The sequence below is a fragment of the Glycine max genome, chromosome 8 (genome assembly GCF_000004515.6).
Source record: "Glycine max cultivar Williams 82 chromosome 8, Glycine_max_v4.0, whole genome shotgun sequence".
NCBI classification, from domain to species: domain Eukaryota; kingdom Viridiplantae; phylum Streptophyta; class Magnoliopsida; order Fabales; family Fabaceae; genus Glycine; species Glycine max.
Window position 1 is genome coordinate 17,110,451 of NC_038244.2, and position 19,096 is coordinate 17,129,546.

Here is a 19,096-nt window from a genome sequence, read left to right on the forward strand (position 1 = left end):
GCTCTTGTGTTAAGTGTGAACCCTTAAAAAAATGAACTCTTTTTATTAACATGAATTATATTCTAAATAATATTATTCAATGACTTATTTTATACAAATTATTATCTTGTTCTAATTTTTTCCACGACGATGATCAACATGTTATGTGTATATATTTATTGTAATACTAAAATAATAAATTAAAAAAAGTTGTAAGGTTAATGCCTAGTGGTAATTTCTTTTGATGTAATATTAAATTAATTATTATAAAAACTCTTTTACTTAAAAATAATGTAGCTTGATTTACTATATATATATATATATATATATATGTTTTTTGTCATGCAAATATAATTACTGTGTGATGTGTATATGAGTTATGAGGTATTATAATGATATTATAATATTATTATGGAGATTGAGTAGTACAAAGTGAAATGTGTCAATTTGCGAGATACATGTAAACATGAGATGATTGATTGTGACATTATGAGATGTTAAATTGTGGGCATGATATTTGGTTGTGAATAAGTGTGTGTGTGTTTAACACTTACGTAACAATAATTATGTTGTGAACTGTGAATCATACAATAACCCGACCAGTATTGATATTGAGAAACTGTTTATGCGCAGTGTTAAAGATAAAGTATAGGTTTTCTATTTAAGAACCAGTGGTAAATTGTAGCGTAATGTGTTAAACGTGTTTAAAACCCGAGTGTGAGGTCGAGGGTATTGTATAATTCATGAACAACGTCTGCATGCAAAAAATTATTTTAGGGGTTGGACCTGAATCAGGAGGGAGAGACCATGACGGACTTTTCGGAGTGTAGGCCTTGGGGGTAAATACACCCAATTTGAGTGCTTATTTAAGCTTGTGTTGATCCCACATGGTTGGAGCATTCTCGAAAACAGCGTGACCCTAACTGATCTCCCTATGATTTTACTTAATGAGAGTAAGCTGACATACCCATGTTGTAGTGTGCCTTGTTATGTACTCCTAAGCGCCCCAAGGTGGTTTTTTACTGACATGGTACCACATTGCATATAGGCTTGAGTCTTAGCATAACTGTTGCATACGCTTGCTAATTGTCTATTATGAAATTGATGTGTTCTTATGTCTTGATTGAAGTGTGTGATTCATGTGTAATATGATTGATAATTGAAAAGTGAATTTTAAATGACAAAGTGATGGAATTACGTGAGTTATGTTTAAGTAAGTTGTATCTTATTTATATGATATGTATATCTAGTTGTCTTGTTTCTCTATTAGTTAGAAATGTGATAACTCACTCCCTATGTGTTGTTTGTATTTGGATCCTGTGATGATCTTGAACTTTGTGTTCGGGGGAGCAGATGACTAGGAGAATTGCTTTAAGGAACCTTGTACTAAAGGACGTCAGGACTCAATGCTCTGATAGAATGTGACATTGGGGTATATGTTTCTATATTAATTGTATGAAGTCTTAGGCGGCCTTGTTTGAGCCGAGATGACTTTATTATTTATTTGGACAAGTTTGAATATGATTTAAAAGAAAGTGAATGTGAGCCTTTTATCATGTTGAAAGAATTTTATTTAAATGTGTTTTAAAAACTTTTAATTAATTATGATTTCTTTTCCTTTTATTAGTACATATATGTATGGGGTATAGGGTGTCACATAGTGTCTCACAAGTACCTCAAAATCCACTCAAGTGCTTCCCAATAAGCTTTACCTGGATTTGACATAAACCTGCTAACAACACCCACTGCATGGCCAATATCTGGCCTCATACAAACCATTAGATACATAAAACTTCCAATTTCTGAAGCATACGAAACCTTAGCCATGAATTCTTTTTCTTCCTCTGCCTGAGGTAATTGATCCTTGGATAGGAGAAAATGGCTGGCCAAAGGTATGCTCCAGAGTCTAATACCCAAGACTCTTCCTTGCTCTCTAAAGAACATATTAAGGCATCATGTAGCTCTCCTAAGATGGAGGCAACATTTGCCTCTGCCCTCACCTCTTGATTCTTTGGTGTACTCTTGCACTAACTTTTGTAGTGCCTGGTTCTTCCAAAATTCCAACACTTGATAGTCTTCGAGTTGTAGGAACTTCGATTCTTGGATTTGGACCTTCTTTCCTTTGATTTTCCATGCTCATATCCTCTGGTTGAATTTCTTCCTCTTGACTCTGTATGCAAAACTAAAAAGTTTGATGATTCACCTGACTCTCTCAGTTGGATCTCTTTACTGAGAACCAAATCATGAACATCATTGAATTTCAACTTATTATTTCCCAGCGAGCTACTCACAATTGTGATAGTAGCATTCCAACTTTCTAGTAGAGAAGACAAAAGTATCAATGCTCATACTTCTTCTTCGAAATCAATTCCAACAGAACTCACTTGGGTTGTGACTATATTGAGTTCATTAAGATGTTGAGTTGTTGATGCGCCTTTTGTCATCCGCAAATTGAACAATCACTTCATAAAATGAACTTTGTTTGAGGTTGGCAGCTTTTCATACATGCTGAAAAAGCTGCCATAAGACTCGATATTGTAGTTTCTTTTGCAATGTTGAAAGCAACATTGCAGGATAACGTCAAACATATGACTCTGAGGGCTTGTCTGTCGAGTAGAGCCCAATCTTCATCCTTCATACCCTTGGGTTTGTTAAATAATCTTCTATTTGCATCTTCCAAAAGCTAAAGCCCACACCATTGAACTTTTCAATTTTCACCTTTACATCTTCTGCAGCCATTGCTCCCACTTAAATCAAACTTCTTCTAGATTGCTTATAACACCAACGCTCTTATTTGTTGGAAAATTACACAAAATTTTATATAATTAGATTTGTAAGAAACAAAATATATGCAGAATATTTGCACACACGCAATTGATAATGGAGTTCGATCAATTATGTCTACCTCTTCGATTGTTGCAAATATTTTATTGTAGAGAGAAAATTATAAACAAATGTTTACAAACACTCACTTAACTCACAATCCTGTTATACTCATAAAATATTAAAAATAATTTTTTTTTCTCTTTTTCTTTTCTTGAAGTTGTAATATTTATGAAGGGAAATAGATAACTTATTTATACAACTTCTCCTCCACTTATTTAGCTTTGCTATTTCTTCTATTGCTTTCCTTAAATTTCTCTCAAGCAAAACATTATACACTTATCTTTATTTAGCGTTTAACCATTTCCAACATAGGAGTGAGGTAAAAAATAACAATAGGAATGTGATTCTGTTTCCTAGTTATTTCACCATCCTTTTCAAAAGAATCAAATTTTTGTTACCAAATTTGAAAAACCCAAAAATGGTATCAAAGAAACCCGTCTCAACTTTATTTGTTCCACCTTATCCCAAATCGTGGCAAAACTCCGATGCTTGAGGACGATAAAACCCCAACATGACAGTAGAGGACAACCACGATCTCATCATTGGGGCGATGGTGACAACGTGGCATAGGGAGAGACTTATTGGTGGACTTGCGGAGCAGCTAGCAGTAAGGACAGCCACGATCTACTTTGAACCCGACAGTGGAAGTCTGAGGAGAAGATTAATTTAGGGGAGTGCAGGGAAGTCTAAGGAGAAGTGGTGAGGGGACAAAATAGACATTTCGTAAGTTTTGGTAGTGTTAATACAACATTTGGTAGTGTAAATAGTTGCTCCCTTATAGGTTATGCTATTTTAGCCTTTTTGGACGGCCTAAACATATGAATGTAGTTGAGTTGGTCACATGAATCAAACGACTTTTATTATTATTATTATTATTATTGAAGTATGAATTATTGTTCTAACTGCGTCGTGTTGGCAGTAACATCCTTCTGCTGTGCCATCTGGTGTTATGATCTTTCTATTGAAGTTAAATTTGTTTTATATTTATCCACTATTTTAGAAGTCCTTATCAGACTGAAATTTTCTACCGTCCTATTGTAAATTAGAAAGAGTTTTATGAGCTATATCCATCCAACCACAAATGAAACTTGGATATGCATTACAAATGGAACCTATCTAATTCCAAGTCACTTTCAGGAGTCTAAAGCCCACGGAAACATGTTTATGATTTGCGATCATATTTCATAGTTATAATAAGAAATAAATGAAATAGAAAAAAACTACCTAATTAAATCATATATTTTCGACACGTTATTAATTTATTATATGCTTATGTCTGGATTGTATTAAAATTGTTTTTCTTTAATACAATAGCAACGCCACCACGAAATGCAAGAAACGGCAGAGACTCTAGAGTTTTCGACTTTCGTAAAGGTGTTCTTTATTGGGATAGGCTATTAGCTATAAAATTGTTAAGTTAACTTAGACCTTTAAACTTTTTGGCATTTCTGACTTAATGTATATAGATCAGAACAAAAAAATACCCATGGGGATAAAAAAAATTCTATACCTGCATAATCATTGACACGTATGGGCATCATATACACGAATCATGTTATTTTTTCCTACTTTTCTTGCGAGGCACTTCTTTAATATAATGCACCGTATCTATCTCCTCTACAAAATCGAAAGTTGGGCAGTTAGGTGCAGATGCCAGGTTGTCAAATGTTAATTATAACTGATAATTAATATTTGAAAACATCTAGCAGAAATTGTCACATACACTTACAAGATATGAATGTTAAACGTATAGATCAATATAAACATTAAATATTGTGATAGATAATTATTTTATGGGATTTGCACGAACGCGTCTTTGAGATATTAATGAAATTACATAAAAATATTAATGACTGAAAATAGCTAGGTATCTGGGTAAAGGTAATTAGCAACCTATTTAGAGACCAACTTTATTCGGTCTCTAAATCAATCTTCATAATGATGCATGTTTTTGGTATTTAAGTTAATTTATAATTAATTAATAATTTATAATAGTGAGATTTGAGAAATAAAATAAAATTTGAAATTTTTAAACAAAACAAAATAAAAGTGGTTGAAGGACTTAATTACTTGTAGTAATAATAAAAATAAGAAACTTGATTTCGCTAATTTAAAAATTAAGGAACTACATTTAAAATAAAATGAAAATAGAGAAACAAAATTGCACATTAACCATGATGAGGAGAAAACAAACTACACTTAAACTTACTTAAAATTTTAGGTCATGTCACTAAAAAATATTAAATATATTTTGTCAAATATTTTTAATTACATAAAAAAGGTATTACAGAATTTTTTATACTTTTAATATAATAATAATTTTTAATAAAAATATTGTTTTTCTCTAATCAATATCCTAAAAGTATATATATGTTAACATTTGTCAAATTCAATAAATTAAGTGATTATATAGTAGTATCGTCAACCTTAAATGCACACAAGATTAGCTCTACAATTTGTCTGATTCAATAGGAGTATTTGACTAAAAAAAAAAAAACCAAGAAGCTTTGAAGGGTTACTAGTTTCCGGCGTTAAAAAATCATGTATTAAGCCGCACCATGAAATTGAATTGTCTACTACTACACTAACAAATCCGTGTGGGATAATCATAGCTGCTAAAGACTTGAGTCAAATAAATAGAAGGTCAAATTTAAATTGTCAAATTATTACTACAACTTTGAAGACCCTGCTTCGGAGTTTCCTTGATGATTAAAAATAAAAAGAGTGTTTCTCGTTTTTCTATAACACTTCAAAAACTCAAAATTAATTCATCAATCAGCGTGTAAACACTTACATTATCATTGTTTTTACAGCAACTTTGTAATATTATACGTAATGTTTACTATGAATAAGTCCAACTTAATACTCAATGCAAAATTTAATTTTGAAAATAATACATAATATATAATATATACAAGCTTAAATATATTATTTTAATTATGATATTAACTAATTATACATATGTCTTGTTTTTATGGCTTTAATTTGAAACTCAAAACTATATATATAAAATCACACCACATAAGATTGGTATAAAACGAAGACATACTTAAAAAGGAAATATAAGTTATCCATGTCTGCTTAGAAACTTCTAAGCATCTTATATTTGTTTCCTATCTTTGACTTTGAATGAAAGGGGAGACCAAACGGGTGGAGGAAGCAAAGGTGAAAACGTTACTAGCTAGGTTAGCACGAACATTAAGAAAAGAAAGAAAAGAAAACAAAAATGAAATATGAATTGGAAACAGCATATTCCTTTTTATCTCGGTGTATTATATATATATATAAGGAAGCACATGAGGCTACAAAATATACATACATACATTCCAAAGTAACACAACACTAACACAAGCAAGCAATAGAAGCAACAATGAGAGGGAGCTATATCAACCATCAAACTTTTCCAAAGGAGCATGAAAAGGAAGAGAATAAGAAAGAGGCTAATAATTCCCAGAGCCAGAAAAAGAAGCTAGAGAGGATGCCAACAGAAGACATCAATGCTAGTGCTGAGGCCTTCATCAAGAACTTCAGACACCATCTGCTACTTCAGAGGCTCCAATCCATAGAGAATCACAAGCTAATGCTTGCAAGGGAAAAGTAGCTGATAAGTGATGATAACATATATATTCTCAATTATTATTATTATATAAAAATAAATGGTCGCATGCATGCGGCTATATATATGGCTAATGTATAATGTTGTGTTTGTATTATTTCTGTAAGTTGAGTTATTTGTTCTTATATATGCTGAACAGCTGAAGCATATTTTTATACCGAGGAGTAAGAGAAATTAAATAAGCACGTAGATAATTGTAGTCCCTGACCCTCATTTGGCTTAGGGTACATTGCAATTAATATCTTTGTATAGGTTATTTGTTTTAATACGGATTAATACCTTACATTCCTTTCTCTTACATTTTAATTATTTACATTCATTATTCTTTTCATCACACCAATCATCACATATATCTTTCATATTTTCTTTACTTCTTTCCCTTTTTCTCTCTCTCTCTTTTCCACGCTCTTGGAAGATTGAAAGAAAGAATCATCATTCTTCTTCTCATGATTATTCACAAAAAGGAACTTAGATTTATAATAAGTAATTGATTAAGTATTGATTAAATTAACCCAAATTAACTGAAGGATGGGAGATCCCTCTGTTTCAAGTGTTGCAAGGAAATTTCGACCATGGCAACTGCATTGATATGATAGAAAGAGATCGATCACATAAATGTTATGAATTAATTAATTTGTAGATTGTTTTATAATGGAATTTTTTATTTTATATATTTTTGGACGAATAACAGTATGACAATTTTAGAGCGATGATTTTTTGGTTTTCTGGATAAAAGAAGTATTACTGGTTTAATTTAAATTAAATGACTACTCATGTTCCAAATAAAGCAAGATGACTAGTGACTACTACTATGTGTGTCCGTCTGTCTATATTTATATATCCTATAAAAGTGTAGCCATTAAATTATGAGTAGTAATAAAATTCTTTGTTCTTTACATAAAAAAAAAATTCTTCCTCGTTGATCAATGCGACCAGTGGTCCTTCAAAATTATTGTATATATAATTAGATATTCAAAACATACATATTTTAATTTAATACGTGCAATTGAATTTATGTACACATCTGTAAAGTGAGAGAGATAAATAGATATAAATACAGATAATATGTATGTGTGTGTGTATATATATATATATATATATATATATATATATATATATATATATATATATATATATATATATATAAATTAAAATATAACTTATATATTAAAAATATTTATTCATCATTATAAATTTTAATTATATAAATAAACAAATTAAAATGCTATCTAAATAGAAATTTTGAAGCACATTAGAGTTGCTCGCAAGTTTGATTTCTCATCAATGTCACCTGACGCACGTCCAAATTGAAGCAAATTTAGGAGTAGCTTGCTTTTGCGTATTTTTATAAATTTTGACGTAATTTATTTCATGAACGCACGTATTGAACACTTTACCAAACGAAATTTGAACTACATCAAGAAAACTGATGATAAATGAAACTGAAACAACAGCTTTTTTACACTAGACTTGGGATCGTTCCAAATTCTTCACCAATGAGAATGAACCGCGAATACTTTTTGAGGATTTGCAACAAAAAAGGGGAATAAGTGTAGATAGACGATCGGGGTTAGGTTACCTAACTAGCATGCAAGATTTCATAATTCGTTTTGAAAAGTTTTTTAGTTTCCCAGCTGGCAGTTTTGAGTTTTCTAATCATTTGGATTACTATCTTCTTTACAGTTTAAAAGTTATGTCAATAAAAAATTCGATGCCTGCCTGATGTGAATGGACCCAGTATATAGCACACCGAACAGGTTTAGAAAGTGAGTGATAAATCTAATTTAACCTACAAATACGGTTTATAAAGTAAAGTTTATACCCACTTATATATATGTTTTATTTTGATCTTATCATTAATCATTAATTAGTGTGAGATGTTCAATACACTCTCTCATATCAAAGCATATCAAACGTAAAATTTATAAAATTAAACATATGCAGAGAAGGTGAATTAGGATATTAACATATTATATATATATATATATATATATATATATATATATATATATATATATATATATATATATATATATATATATAATTTGGGTATCATCATTGGTCGACATAAGATTTTTAACAAATAATGTTAGTGTTGAATATTTTTACAATTATTAACAACAATTAAACATAAAACTAATACAAAAATTCAATGCTTGTTTGTGAATGGACCAATCAATACACACAGGAAACAATGTTAGCAGTTTAACATTTTATAAAATAACAAAAATATATTTATATAATCATTTTATCAATTAAAAAAGAAAAATAAAAATTGTACTGAAAATGAGTAAAATATTTTACTTGTTTTTAATTATTACTATGTATGATATCCATATTTGTTAAACTCATTAATAAAAAAAGTAAATAAGATATGACCCAGTTATTTAATCTCCATTCTCCAGTTTTAGAGTTCTCCTTACCACATGCAATCATCCCATTGTATATCATGTCAAGTTGAACACAAAAAATGACTAAAAGGAGTACTCAATACTAAAAAAAATCTTTTTAACAACGGTTAAATTGAACTTTCAACAATTAAAAACAGAGAGCAGCAAAGCAAACTCCACTATATGAAACACTCTAATCAAATGGTTGCAAAAGCTCTACGCCGCTACTGATCTATTTGGCAAATTGTTTATTATTATATTATATAACATACAAAACTAAACAAAGGGAACAAAATGATACATTTACAACTCGACCACATTAAAAAAAAAAATGTAATAAGTCCTCGTGATCATGAGGATGCTCTCAAGATCTTCACCACATAACACAAAGCTCATCAAAGTTGTTGGAGCATTTTCTGTATCTGCTGCTGATTCTGCATCTTCTCAAGATTCACAAGAGAACATGATCTTGCCACCTCACCTACTAAGGGAATCACAGTTGCATATCTCGATCATGAAATCATCAGGGTCGTGGAAAAACAGTTGATCCACTTGGATTCTACCTTCCTCTACAGTTGCTCGCACATAATCGATTTCCATTTCTTTCAGCTTCTTCTCCACTGGCTCCATGCTCTCACACTGCTCGACCACAAAAATTATTAATTACATATATAAGTAATGAATTTCCAATCAGAGTGATCTCATCAAAACCAAACTTTCGTGATAACTCAGCGATACGACACTAAAAGACGTGTACAAGTAACTGCATATATAACACTTCTATATATACCAAGTTTGTTTGTGTGTGTGTTTGTCTTTTCTTTATACACTTACGAAAGTGGGAGGGACACAATTCAGAAGTCTGTGTAGACAAACTGTACAAAGTAAGAACTAAAGTGGTAACAGTCAGCAATATTGCACTGAAAACTTGAACTAGTTTGTCACTTCTATGATCTCATGAGAACAAATTTTCACAGTTGATGACAGCTACATAACACTAAAAGACATGTACAAGTAACTGCAAAACGCTCCTACTATAAGTTTTTGTGTACGTGTGTGTGCGTGTTTGTTTGCATTTTTTTTTTCTTTCTCTACAGAGAGGTTAATAATTCACAAGTGTAAGTGTAGACAAATACAAAGTAAAAACTAAAAAGTGATAATGGCCAAAACTGAAAGGGTCACGATTTTGTCTTTTGTCTATCTTTCGAACCTTGTTGTATTATGAGTAAACCACTATTTTAATTTCTAAAAGTATACAACACTGTTATTTTAATAACTTAATATCATTTTAATTCTTTAAACTTAATATTATTATCTGAGTTACACATTTTCTTTAAAATAATATGATTGACGGATTACATTTTCATGAACTTATTTATTTTTTTTATTTATAGAAAATTAACGTGATAGCACTATAAACATTCAAGAATTAATATAATGGTTTAGTCCCATATTTATATTATGGATCTTTATCTCGGGATTGTTCGTGTTCTTTCTTATCCTAAAGAAATTATTAATTAATCAATAAATGTACTTTCTTTAATTTAATTTGGTTCTTCCTAGAAACATATTCAACTGGCCGTGAAGTTTTTCACCAAAAAGAAAAACTGGACGGTAAGTTTAATCACCACAACTGGATGCAAATATTTCTGACCTGGAAAGATATATGATTATCCTTGGGATTGATTTCCTTCTTCTTTGGCAAATTTTCAGGGTTCTCTGCTTCTAGCAAATGAATTCCAATTCCGTAGCCGAATAGCCTGCGAAGTAACCACATAGAAAATGATAACTTGAATAAGCAAGCCCCACCAAAATTATCTACCTAGGAAAAGAAAATAAATATTTGGGGCCGGAAAAAAAACTCTATGCTGTACCATGTTTAATTATTAACCTTTTTATCTCAAAAAAGACATCTAACATGTTTAAAAAGACATCTAACATGTTTGGGATGAGGGGAAGGTAAGTCAAAATCAATTATGAAAGTATGGTAAATATGAAACATATAATTATTTTAGAAAAATCATGATAATGTCATAGTTTTGAGATAGTCACCATGATTTTGAAAGATATCCCAACATGCTAATTAGGACGTTAGTTTTAATTGGGAAAAAAAGATGTTAATGGTTTGTGAAATTAATCACCATGCCCCATCAAAATCTAAAGAGCCAGGCCTCCTGATGGGGTAAAATCCCAGAACGTTCTGGTAGAAATCCATTGATTGTTCCACTGATCTGCATATGAGGGAGATATGGTTCACAGATTGAAGGCGCAAAGGGTTTCCCATGGTACTCTCCTTCATTGTTGTAAAAAAGTAGAAGAAAATGGCAATCTCAAAAACAAAACAGAAAACAGTTAAAGAAGAGAAGTAGCAGGAAAATTGTAAGCAAAAATGGCGATCTAGCTAAGAAAGATTGTCACGGAAGTAGCAAAAGGGTAGTGCTCTATTATATAGAAACAAAGAAGCCGCTATTGTGCGCCATGTGTCCCTACATGTTGTACGTGTCAGATACGTATTTTGTCGATTACATCAACTACACATTGCTGACTAGGATCTTATGTTATGAGTGTTATGTGGGGGTAAAAGTACTGACAGAGGACAATTTTTTTTAAAATTTATTATTTGAGAATAAATTTTAAATTAATATTGAGACAAGTTATAGTGGTTGTTAGAATTTCTTAATTGAGAGTATAACAGTTGTTACGTCTTTTATTTTTTATTTTTTACATTAAAGTGGTTAAAAATTTATAATTTCAATTTTTTTTAAATATGACTTTAAAGTCATAAAATAAATAAATATTTTTATATTAAAATCGTAAATTAGTATATGACTTTAATTTTATTTTTATAAATTATAAATAATTTTACTTTAATTATTTAAACAATTAATGTATGTTTTGTTTTATTTAATATTTTTTGTATTTTTTATATGATTTTATTTAATATATTTATCATATTTAATATTTTTTATATTTTTTAAATTATTTTATTTAATATATTTTTATATTTTTATTATTATTAAGAATTATTATTTATTTTGTAATTTAAAAAATAATATAAAAAATTTAAATTTAAATAAAAATATTAAAATGTACTAGATATTTGTTTAACAAAAATTTGTAATATTTTTTAACAAATATGTAATATTTTTCTTAAACAAATATCTAGTATATTTTAATATTTCTATTTAAAGTTAAGTCTTTTATATTATTTTTTTAATTTACAAAACAAATAATAATCCTTAATAAAAATAAAAAATATAGAAATATTAAATATAAAAAATATATTAAATAAAATAATATAGAAAATATAGAAAATATTAAATATGATAAATATATTAAATAAAATTATATAAAAATATAGAAAATATTAAATAAAACAAAACATACATTAATTCTTTAAATAATTAAAATAAAAAATTATTTATAATTTAAGAAAACAAAATTGAAGTGGTAAACTAATTTATAGTTTTAATATAAAAAAATAATTTATTTTACGACTTTCAAATCGTAAAAAAAAAACTTATAACCTTAAAGTCATATTTGAAAAAAATTAAAATCATAAAATTTTTTATAATTTCAATATAAAAAAAAATCATAACAGGTGTTCTGATTGAGCCGTGTTAATTTAAAATTTACCTAATGGTAAATTTAAAAAAAAAAATGCCTCCTATCAATACTTTTGCATGTGGGGCCGAGACACATGAGATAGTGCCCTAGTACAATATTCATCCTTTTTTTATATAGAAAACATTAATCCTGTTCTATAATTATATTTTTTCTCTTCTTTTCCATACTACAGTTGCCGTACATAAATGCAATTATAAAAAAAAATTAATAAAAAATTCTCATTTTTTTTATTTCAAAGCTCAAACTATTTTTTATTTATATCCCAAAAAACTCGATAAGTAGACCAATTCCGACATATCATTCATCGGTACATCTAATAAAAATTTTATAACTAATAAAACAAAATAAAAAATCGGGTTGTCAAGTAAAAGAAAAGTTTGATATTCTTCCTAATTTCTGTTAATCAAACGTACAATAACCAAATAACAATTTAAAAAAAAATAAATTGATGAGCTTACTGTAGATTCAAGTATTTTTATGAATGAAGAAAATAATTTTCCAAATCGGTATTTCTAATATTGTTGTCGTACTGAAGGTCATAGAAAAAGATGCAGAGAAGAAACAAAAAATAATGAAGAGAAAGTTTTGCTTAAAAAGCTTATTCAGTCAAAATCCATCCCAAGTGTCTAATGATGTTCCTCTTATATATTTATCAGCTCAAAAACAGTTCCTGATTCCGAATATACTTAAATTGATTAATGCAATTCTTTTCTTTTATGTTTACTCGGCAAGGCATAACATTGGAAAATCCTTTTTTTCATTCGCAAAAATACTTTAATATACAGTCAGAGCATCAAAATTATTTTTAATGTGTTAATTATTTGGCTATTCTACATTTGATTAACAGAAATTAGGATTAAAAATAGCAAGAAGATAACCAAAAAATTGAAATATTATCAAATATTTTTTTTACTTGACAACTTGATTTATTTATTTATTTTATTAGTTATAAAATTCTAATTGATAGTTGCACAGAATGATGTATTGGATGTGTATCTATCCAAGAGTTTCTATTATAACCTTCCCGTGTTTACGTGATAATATACCAGCAAAATAATTTGGAATCATTTGATATCCTTTTGAAATGACATAAAAGTTAACTTGCTTAATATTAGTTAGACTTTGAAATGGTGTCATCCACTATGCTTGAGCTGTCTCTTTGAGAACATAATACCTCCAAATATCAACACAAATATTTTTCAATAAAATACTTAATTTTTATAATATTTTATTTAAATTCAAAATTTGATCTCTTTATATTAAATTATTAATCCTAAATACTAAAATAGTATTTTCATTATTAATAATGAAAATGTTTACTCGTCTCTTTAATTTGGTTTATTTATAAATTTAAGGTTGAATTCTATTTTGGTTGATCATAGTTTGAACTAATTAGTTAAGTGTTTTGTTTTTAAAATTTAATAAATTCAGTTCTCCCAATGATTATATTTTACTTACATTTCTTTATTATCATGTTTTATCTAAACATTTGAAGATGATCGAGATTATTTGATATTTAGAGGTCTGTTTTTTTTAAGTTTAAAAAATAATTATTGCACTTTTTAACAGAAGCCCACACATTAAAGTGAAAAAGTAATTCAGACTAATTATTAATACCATCTAATTTTATTAAATAATAAACTGAATGGGTTCAGACTCATCAAAAATTCATGCACGCAAGCACGCATCAATTATCTAGATTAGCTTGTGTTGTGCATACTGATATTTCATAGGCAGCTTAGGTTTTTAATCGCTAAAAAATATGTAATGATAATAATAAAAACTTATCACTTAATGATTGAAATAGACGAGAAGAATAAAAGCCTTGACGAAAAAAAAGTTTGAAGACATTGATCTGACGCCAAAAAGTTTATAGGATCAAAATCATAAATATCAAAGTTTGAAAACTAAAATTACATGTTGTATGTTTTGTTCATTTTTTATTCTTCTAATAAGATATTTAAGCTTTTTTTCTTCTATAAAAGTGTAGCCATTAACTCTTACGAATTGTTTGGTTCAAATGACATAAAGAGGAATAATTTAGAGTATATGAAAATTATAATTTATTATAACTCTTTTATCATTTTTGTCGTGTGGTTTTTGTTACAAAAATAATACATGACCGTGATAATGGTGGTGACGGTGGTAGTTAATAAGGATGGTGACAATTATGATGGTGGATGTAATCGTAATTATGATGGTGACCGCATCCATGATGGTGGATGTAATCATAACGATAATGATGGTTGCGAATGATAATGGTGGTTGTAAAAAGGGAATTCATGCCACCAGTTTGATCATGCAAGCTTCATGAACCTTATCATTCTATAAGTCAGTTAATTACAATAAAATAATCACTAACACGCAATTAACTAATAATCAGAACAATCAATTCCAATTTAGAAGTCAAAGTGATAAAAATTACAATTAACTAACTAACATCAAAGAACTTTATTAAAAAGATGAACTAGAGTATATGGGTATAACTACATCACAATATGTGTTTTAAGGGGTTTAACTAAACAACATACAATATTGCTTTAGAAATAAAAAAATTGAAAACCTTACAAATTTAGACTCCAATTGTTCTTGGTGCGGTTTTCCTCTCAAAAAATTTTGAATCTCCCATGACATATAGGGGTGAAAATGAGTCAAGCCAAGTCAAACTTTACTAGGTGCAAGGTTTGAGCTTGGCTCATTACCTGTCATAAAATTTTTTTAAAGTCTCGGCTCGGCTTACATAAAAGTCTAGTTTGGCCTACAAGCCTATTTAAAAGTCTGCTTAAAAACGTCTTTGACCAATTAATTGTTTTAAAACCTAGTGAAATACTAACTAAAAAAAGAAACTTATAAAATTTTGTATAAGTAATGTACAAATCCAAAAATAATTGATAAACAAAATCATATTAAATTCAAGTTGTTAAAACACAAAGTATCTCAAAAGAAAATGAAAAAAGAGCATAATATTAAAAAAATATATTGATTAGAGATGATTTATACTAATATAGCCAAATAAAAATATTTAAATTGTCTGAAAATGTCTTTACAAAACATTCTTTTCTTTGGAAGTATTAATCTAATTGTATTATCCTTTTAACTTGAGTCTTTTTTTTTTGAAAATTTTTCACATGCAAGTGAATTCTTTAAGTACTTTATGCCACTTCATTATGTCATTCATAATGTCATAAAAATTGTATAAATAATAGTTATTATTATTATTACTTAAACAAGTCGGCTTGTCAAGCTTAACAAGTTTTTTTTTTATAGTTTGACTTTGATCTTTTTATCTAAAAAAACTCTTTAAAAAACTTGAACTTAACCTTTATAGTAAACAAAGTCGAGTCGAGCCTTAAATAGGCCAAGCCAAAAACCCTTGACAAGCGGCTCGACTTATTTCCATCCCTAATGACATACTCCAACTTCTTATTTATAGATTCCTAAATATAATTACTTTGATTAGACACACTATAAATAGATATTATAATATAATCTCTAAAGATAATTATTTTAATTAGGTGCACTATAGATAAATATTCTAATTAGATCTCTAAAGGTAATTACTTCGCCTAGAGATAATTTTCTTAATTAAACTTATTACGGTCATGATGATATCCATCATGGTTGTTACTGAAATCCTAGTATTAAAGTTTGAGATGTTGTAAACTGAAAAAGATCCTCATGATTGACCACAACCGTGATCATGTACCACCGTGTTATCATATGAAATTAACATTAGATTTTCATGAAATTATGTATTTTACAAATTTTCCTTTTGATTGAACGATTGTATTTTTTTAATGTAAAAACTAATATTCAAACGTGAATTCTGCCAATAAAATATATGAAATAGCACAAAAATTTACATAAAGTATTACTCAAATTATGGTTTATTAATCTTATGTTATATACACAATAAAATATTAATTTTATTCATTTTTAACGGTTACCTTTCGTAAAAAAGAATCTAATTTCATTCTTTCAATAAAAACAGAAGTTACATAATATTTAATTTTTTTAAAATAAAATGAATAAAAAATGTAAGAATTTAAGAAAACACCTATTTTTAAAAGATTAAAACGATTTATAAATCTTATAAAATATTTTTTTAAAGGAATTTTATAAAATCATAAACAATAGTAAAAAGTAAAGAAGACCGAGCAGTATTATATTAAGCTTTACTGAGTGATCATGGTTATAAGTGAATTTTGTGGTCAACAGTTATAAAGCAATTTCAGTTTTAATGTAATTACCAAAACTAACAGACCCATCAGGCCCAGGAAAAGCCATGGGCCAGGTGGCCCAATCTCACAGGGCATTTTCATGCAACTCCATCAGAATCAGAACGTAAGAGAAAGAGATTTGGATTTGGGGGAGCATTTGGTTGATTAGGGTTTCTTCGGCTGCGTGCTGATGCTCTTGTTTTCTCACAGTCACACAACAGCAATGGAAGCAATCACAGAGGGAGTGAACAACATCAACATCTCTGATTCTTACAAGAAGAATCGCATTCAGGTCTCCAACACCAAAAAGCCTCTCTTCTTCTACGTCAATCTCGCCAAGGTACTCATTCGTTTCCCTTTCGATATCAAACTCGTGAATATTTTCAGTTATTCGGACTTGTTTAATTTTGTAGGGCATACGGTTGATTTTGTTTAACTTTGTTGTTAATTTGTTTTTATTTTTATTTTTCGCAGAGGTATATGCAACAGCATAATGAGGTTGAGCTCTCAGCACTAGGAATGGGTATCAAATCTTGGAACTAAATCCTTCTTCTTATTTTTTTTTTCTTCACATTTTGTGATGTGGATTTTTCCATTTAATCATTTTGATATTTTAACGTATTTATTTCGTTTATCACTTTAACCTTGTCAATTAAAGATTGTGAGTTGTGACAAACTTAACAGTAGTATAAATTGAAATGTTATTGAACCGTAGACGCTGCTTTTGGAAAACAATGTTGCATATCAGTCTATCTAATTATGACATTCTTATAGGCAGTTTCCATGAATGATCTATGGCCACGGCTGGTTGGATATGTCTATGAATATAAACGTGTATGGCCTCCCAATTTCGTTGAATAGGGCATCCGAGCATCGTAAAATAACCATTCTCTTACATATGTCTATTTGTGTATTCTCTCTCATCGATACACTCTATAGTTTTTCCCTGTCTACAGTCATCCAACACGTTTCCCTCCCAATTACAATTAAGCTCTGTTGGTTTTTGGTCTATGAATATAAACTTGTATGGCCTTTTCCTTACTTGACATATCCATGAGTTGGATCTACAATTCTATCAAATTCAGTATCACAGACATTTGAAAGAGACTTTTAAGTAACTTGTTTGCTATCTGCCTTTTCTGTTTGTATGAAAAGTAGGAATATAAATAATAATGGATAAAATGGAAGGAATCGAATTTAATTCTGAATTTTGACATCATTGATTTGTTTGCTGGATTATCTGTTTCTTTCCTTCTTTACTTAAATCAGACAAGCCCCAGATATCATGTTTCTGATCAAAGAAGGGTTACATTTAAGTATTGTCATTATTGTGGCTAATTGTTGGTGTCTGTTTCAAAATTTACTCTTAATGCTGGATGCAAATATCTCCTTTATGCTCTTTTAAACCCCAAATAAATGGAAGGTTGCATGGTTTTGCTGACACCTAGCATAATTGAGCTAGTAATCAGCATAAACTTGGGAAATCTGCTTAAGAGTTTTGATGAATTGTGTTAGCTATTAGTTGAACCACACTGTATGAACACTTTAGTTGGACATTTCATTGACTAGTTACTACTCTGAAGTATTAAACTCCTCTAAAGTTTTAATCTAGTGTTCAAGTTTAATACATTTATTCCCTGGGATAGTAGAACGATATTCACAGTTATAATGAGGAATAAGATTCAGTTTACTTCATGATGTATATTGAGTCATCCATTTTGTAGTTTGATCTTTCCCAACCTATTTCTGATATCTTTTTTATTTTTTGTCACAGCTATTGCTACAGTGGTTACTGTTGCTGAAATCTTGAAAAACAATGAGCTTGCTATTGAAAAGAGTGAGATATTGTTTTATTTTTTTCTTGGGCGGAAATATTTCCCTTTCTCCTCTCTCTTTTATATCAAATGATTGAACTATCAAATTTGATTAATGATGGAATCTTTTTACAGAAATCACGACATCAACAGTTGACATCAAAGATGATTCTAGAGGCAGACCTGTCCAAAAGGCCAAGGTAAGGATAAACACACAATTCTTGCTAACTTTAAAATATGTTTCTATTAATCCTTCCAACCCTATGGCTTTGGATTCTGCTTTATGACTTTCGATGTAAAATACTTCTCTGATAAATTATGTTTTAGATTGAAATATTACTTGGGAAGACTGAAAAATTTGATGAGTTGATGGCGGCTGCTGCTGCTGCTGCTGAAGATGGTGAAAATGGAGATGTTGAAGAGCACACTGCATAAGTTCATCGAAGGTTATACCTGTCTTGGGTGAAGATATGTACTCTTTAATGAACTGCGCTTGTGTTGTTAGTATGTAGCGGACAAACAAAGCAAAGAATTCGTTATATAGACTGGCCTGCAATGTTGAAC

General features: G+C 29.2%; 2 protein-coding genes across 2 annotated transcripts; one reads left to right on the forward strand and one right to left on the reverse strand.

Annotated features, from left to right (window-relative positions):
• Window positions 1-8,992: 8,992 nt before the first annotated feature.
• Window positions 8,993-11,287, reverse strand: GLYI-9 (putative lactoylglutathione lyase). Its single transcript, NM_001353854.1, has 3 exons — window positions 11,013-11,287; window positions 10,526-10,631; window positions 8,993-9,510 (listed from the first exon to the last, which is right to left on the reverse strand). Exons 1-3 carry the CDS (start codon window positions 11,168-11,170, stop codon window positions 9,349-9,351), a joined length of 426 nt encoding a protein of 141 aa, NP_001340783.1. The 5' UTR covers window positions 11,171-11,287; the 3' UTR covers window positions 8,993-9,348.
• Window positions 11,288-16,844: 5,557 nt separating this feature from the next.
• On the forward strand, window positions 16,845-19,096 carry LOC100305539 (uncharacterized). Its single transcript, NM_001249860.2, is given in 5 exon segments — window positions 16,845-17,058; window positions 17,193-17,241; window positions 18,493-18,555; window positions 18,668-18,732; window positions 18,860-19,096. Coding segments are annotated over 5 exon segments (435 nt in total). The 5' UTR covers window positions 16,845-16,908; the 3' UTR covers window positions 18,968-19,096.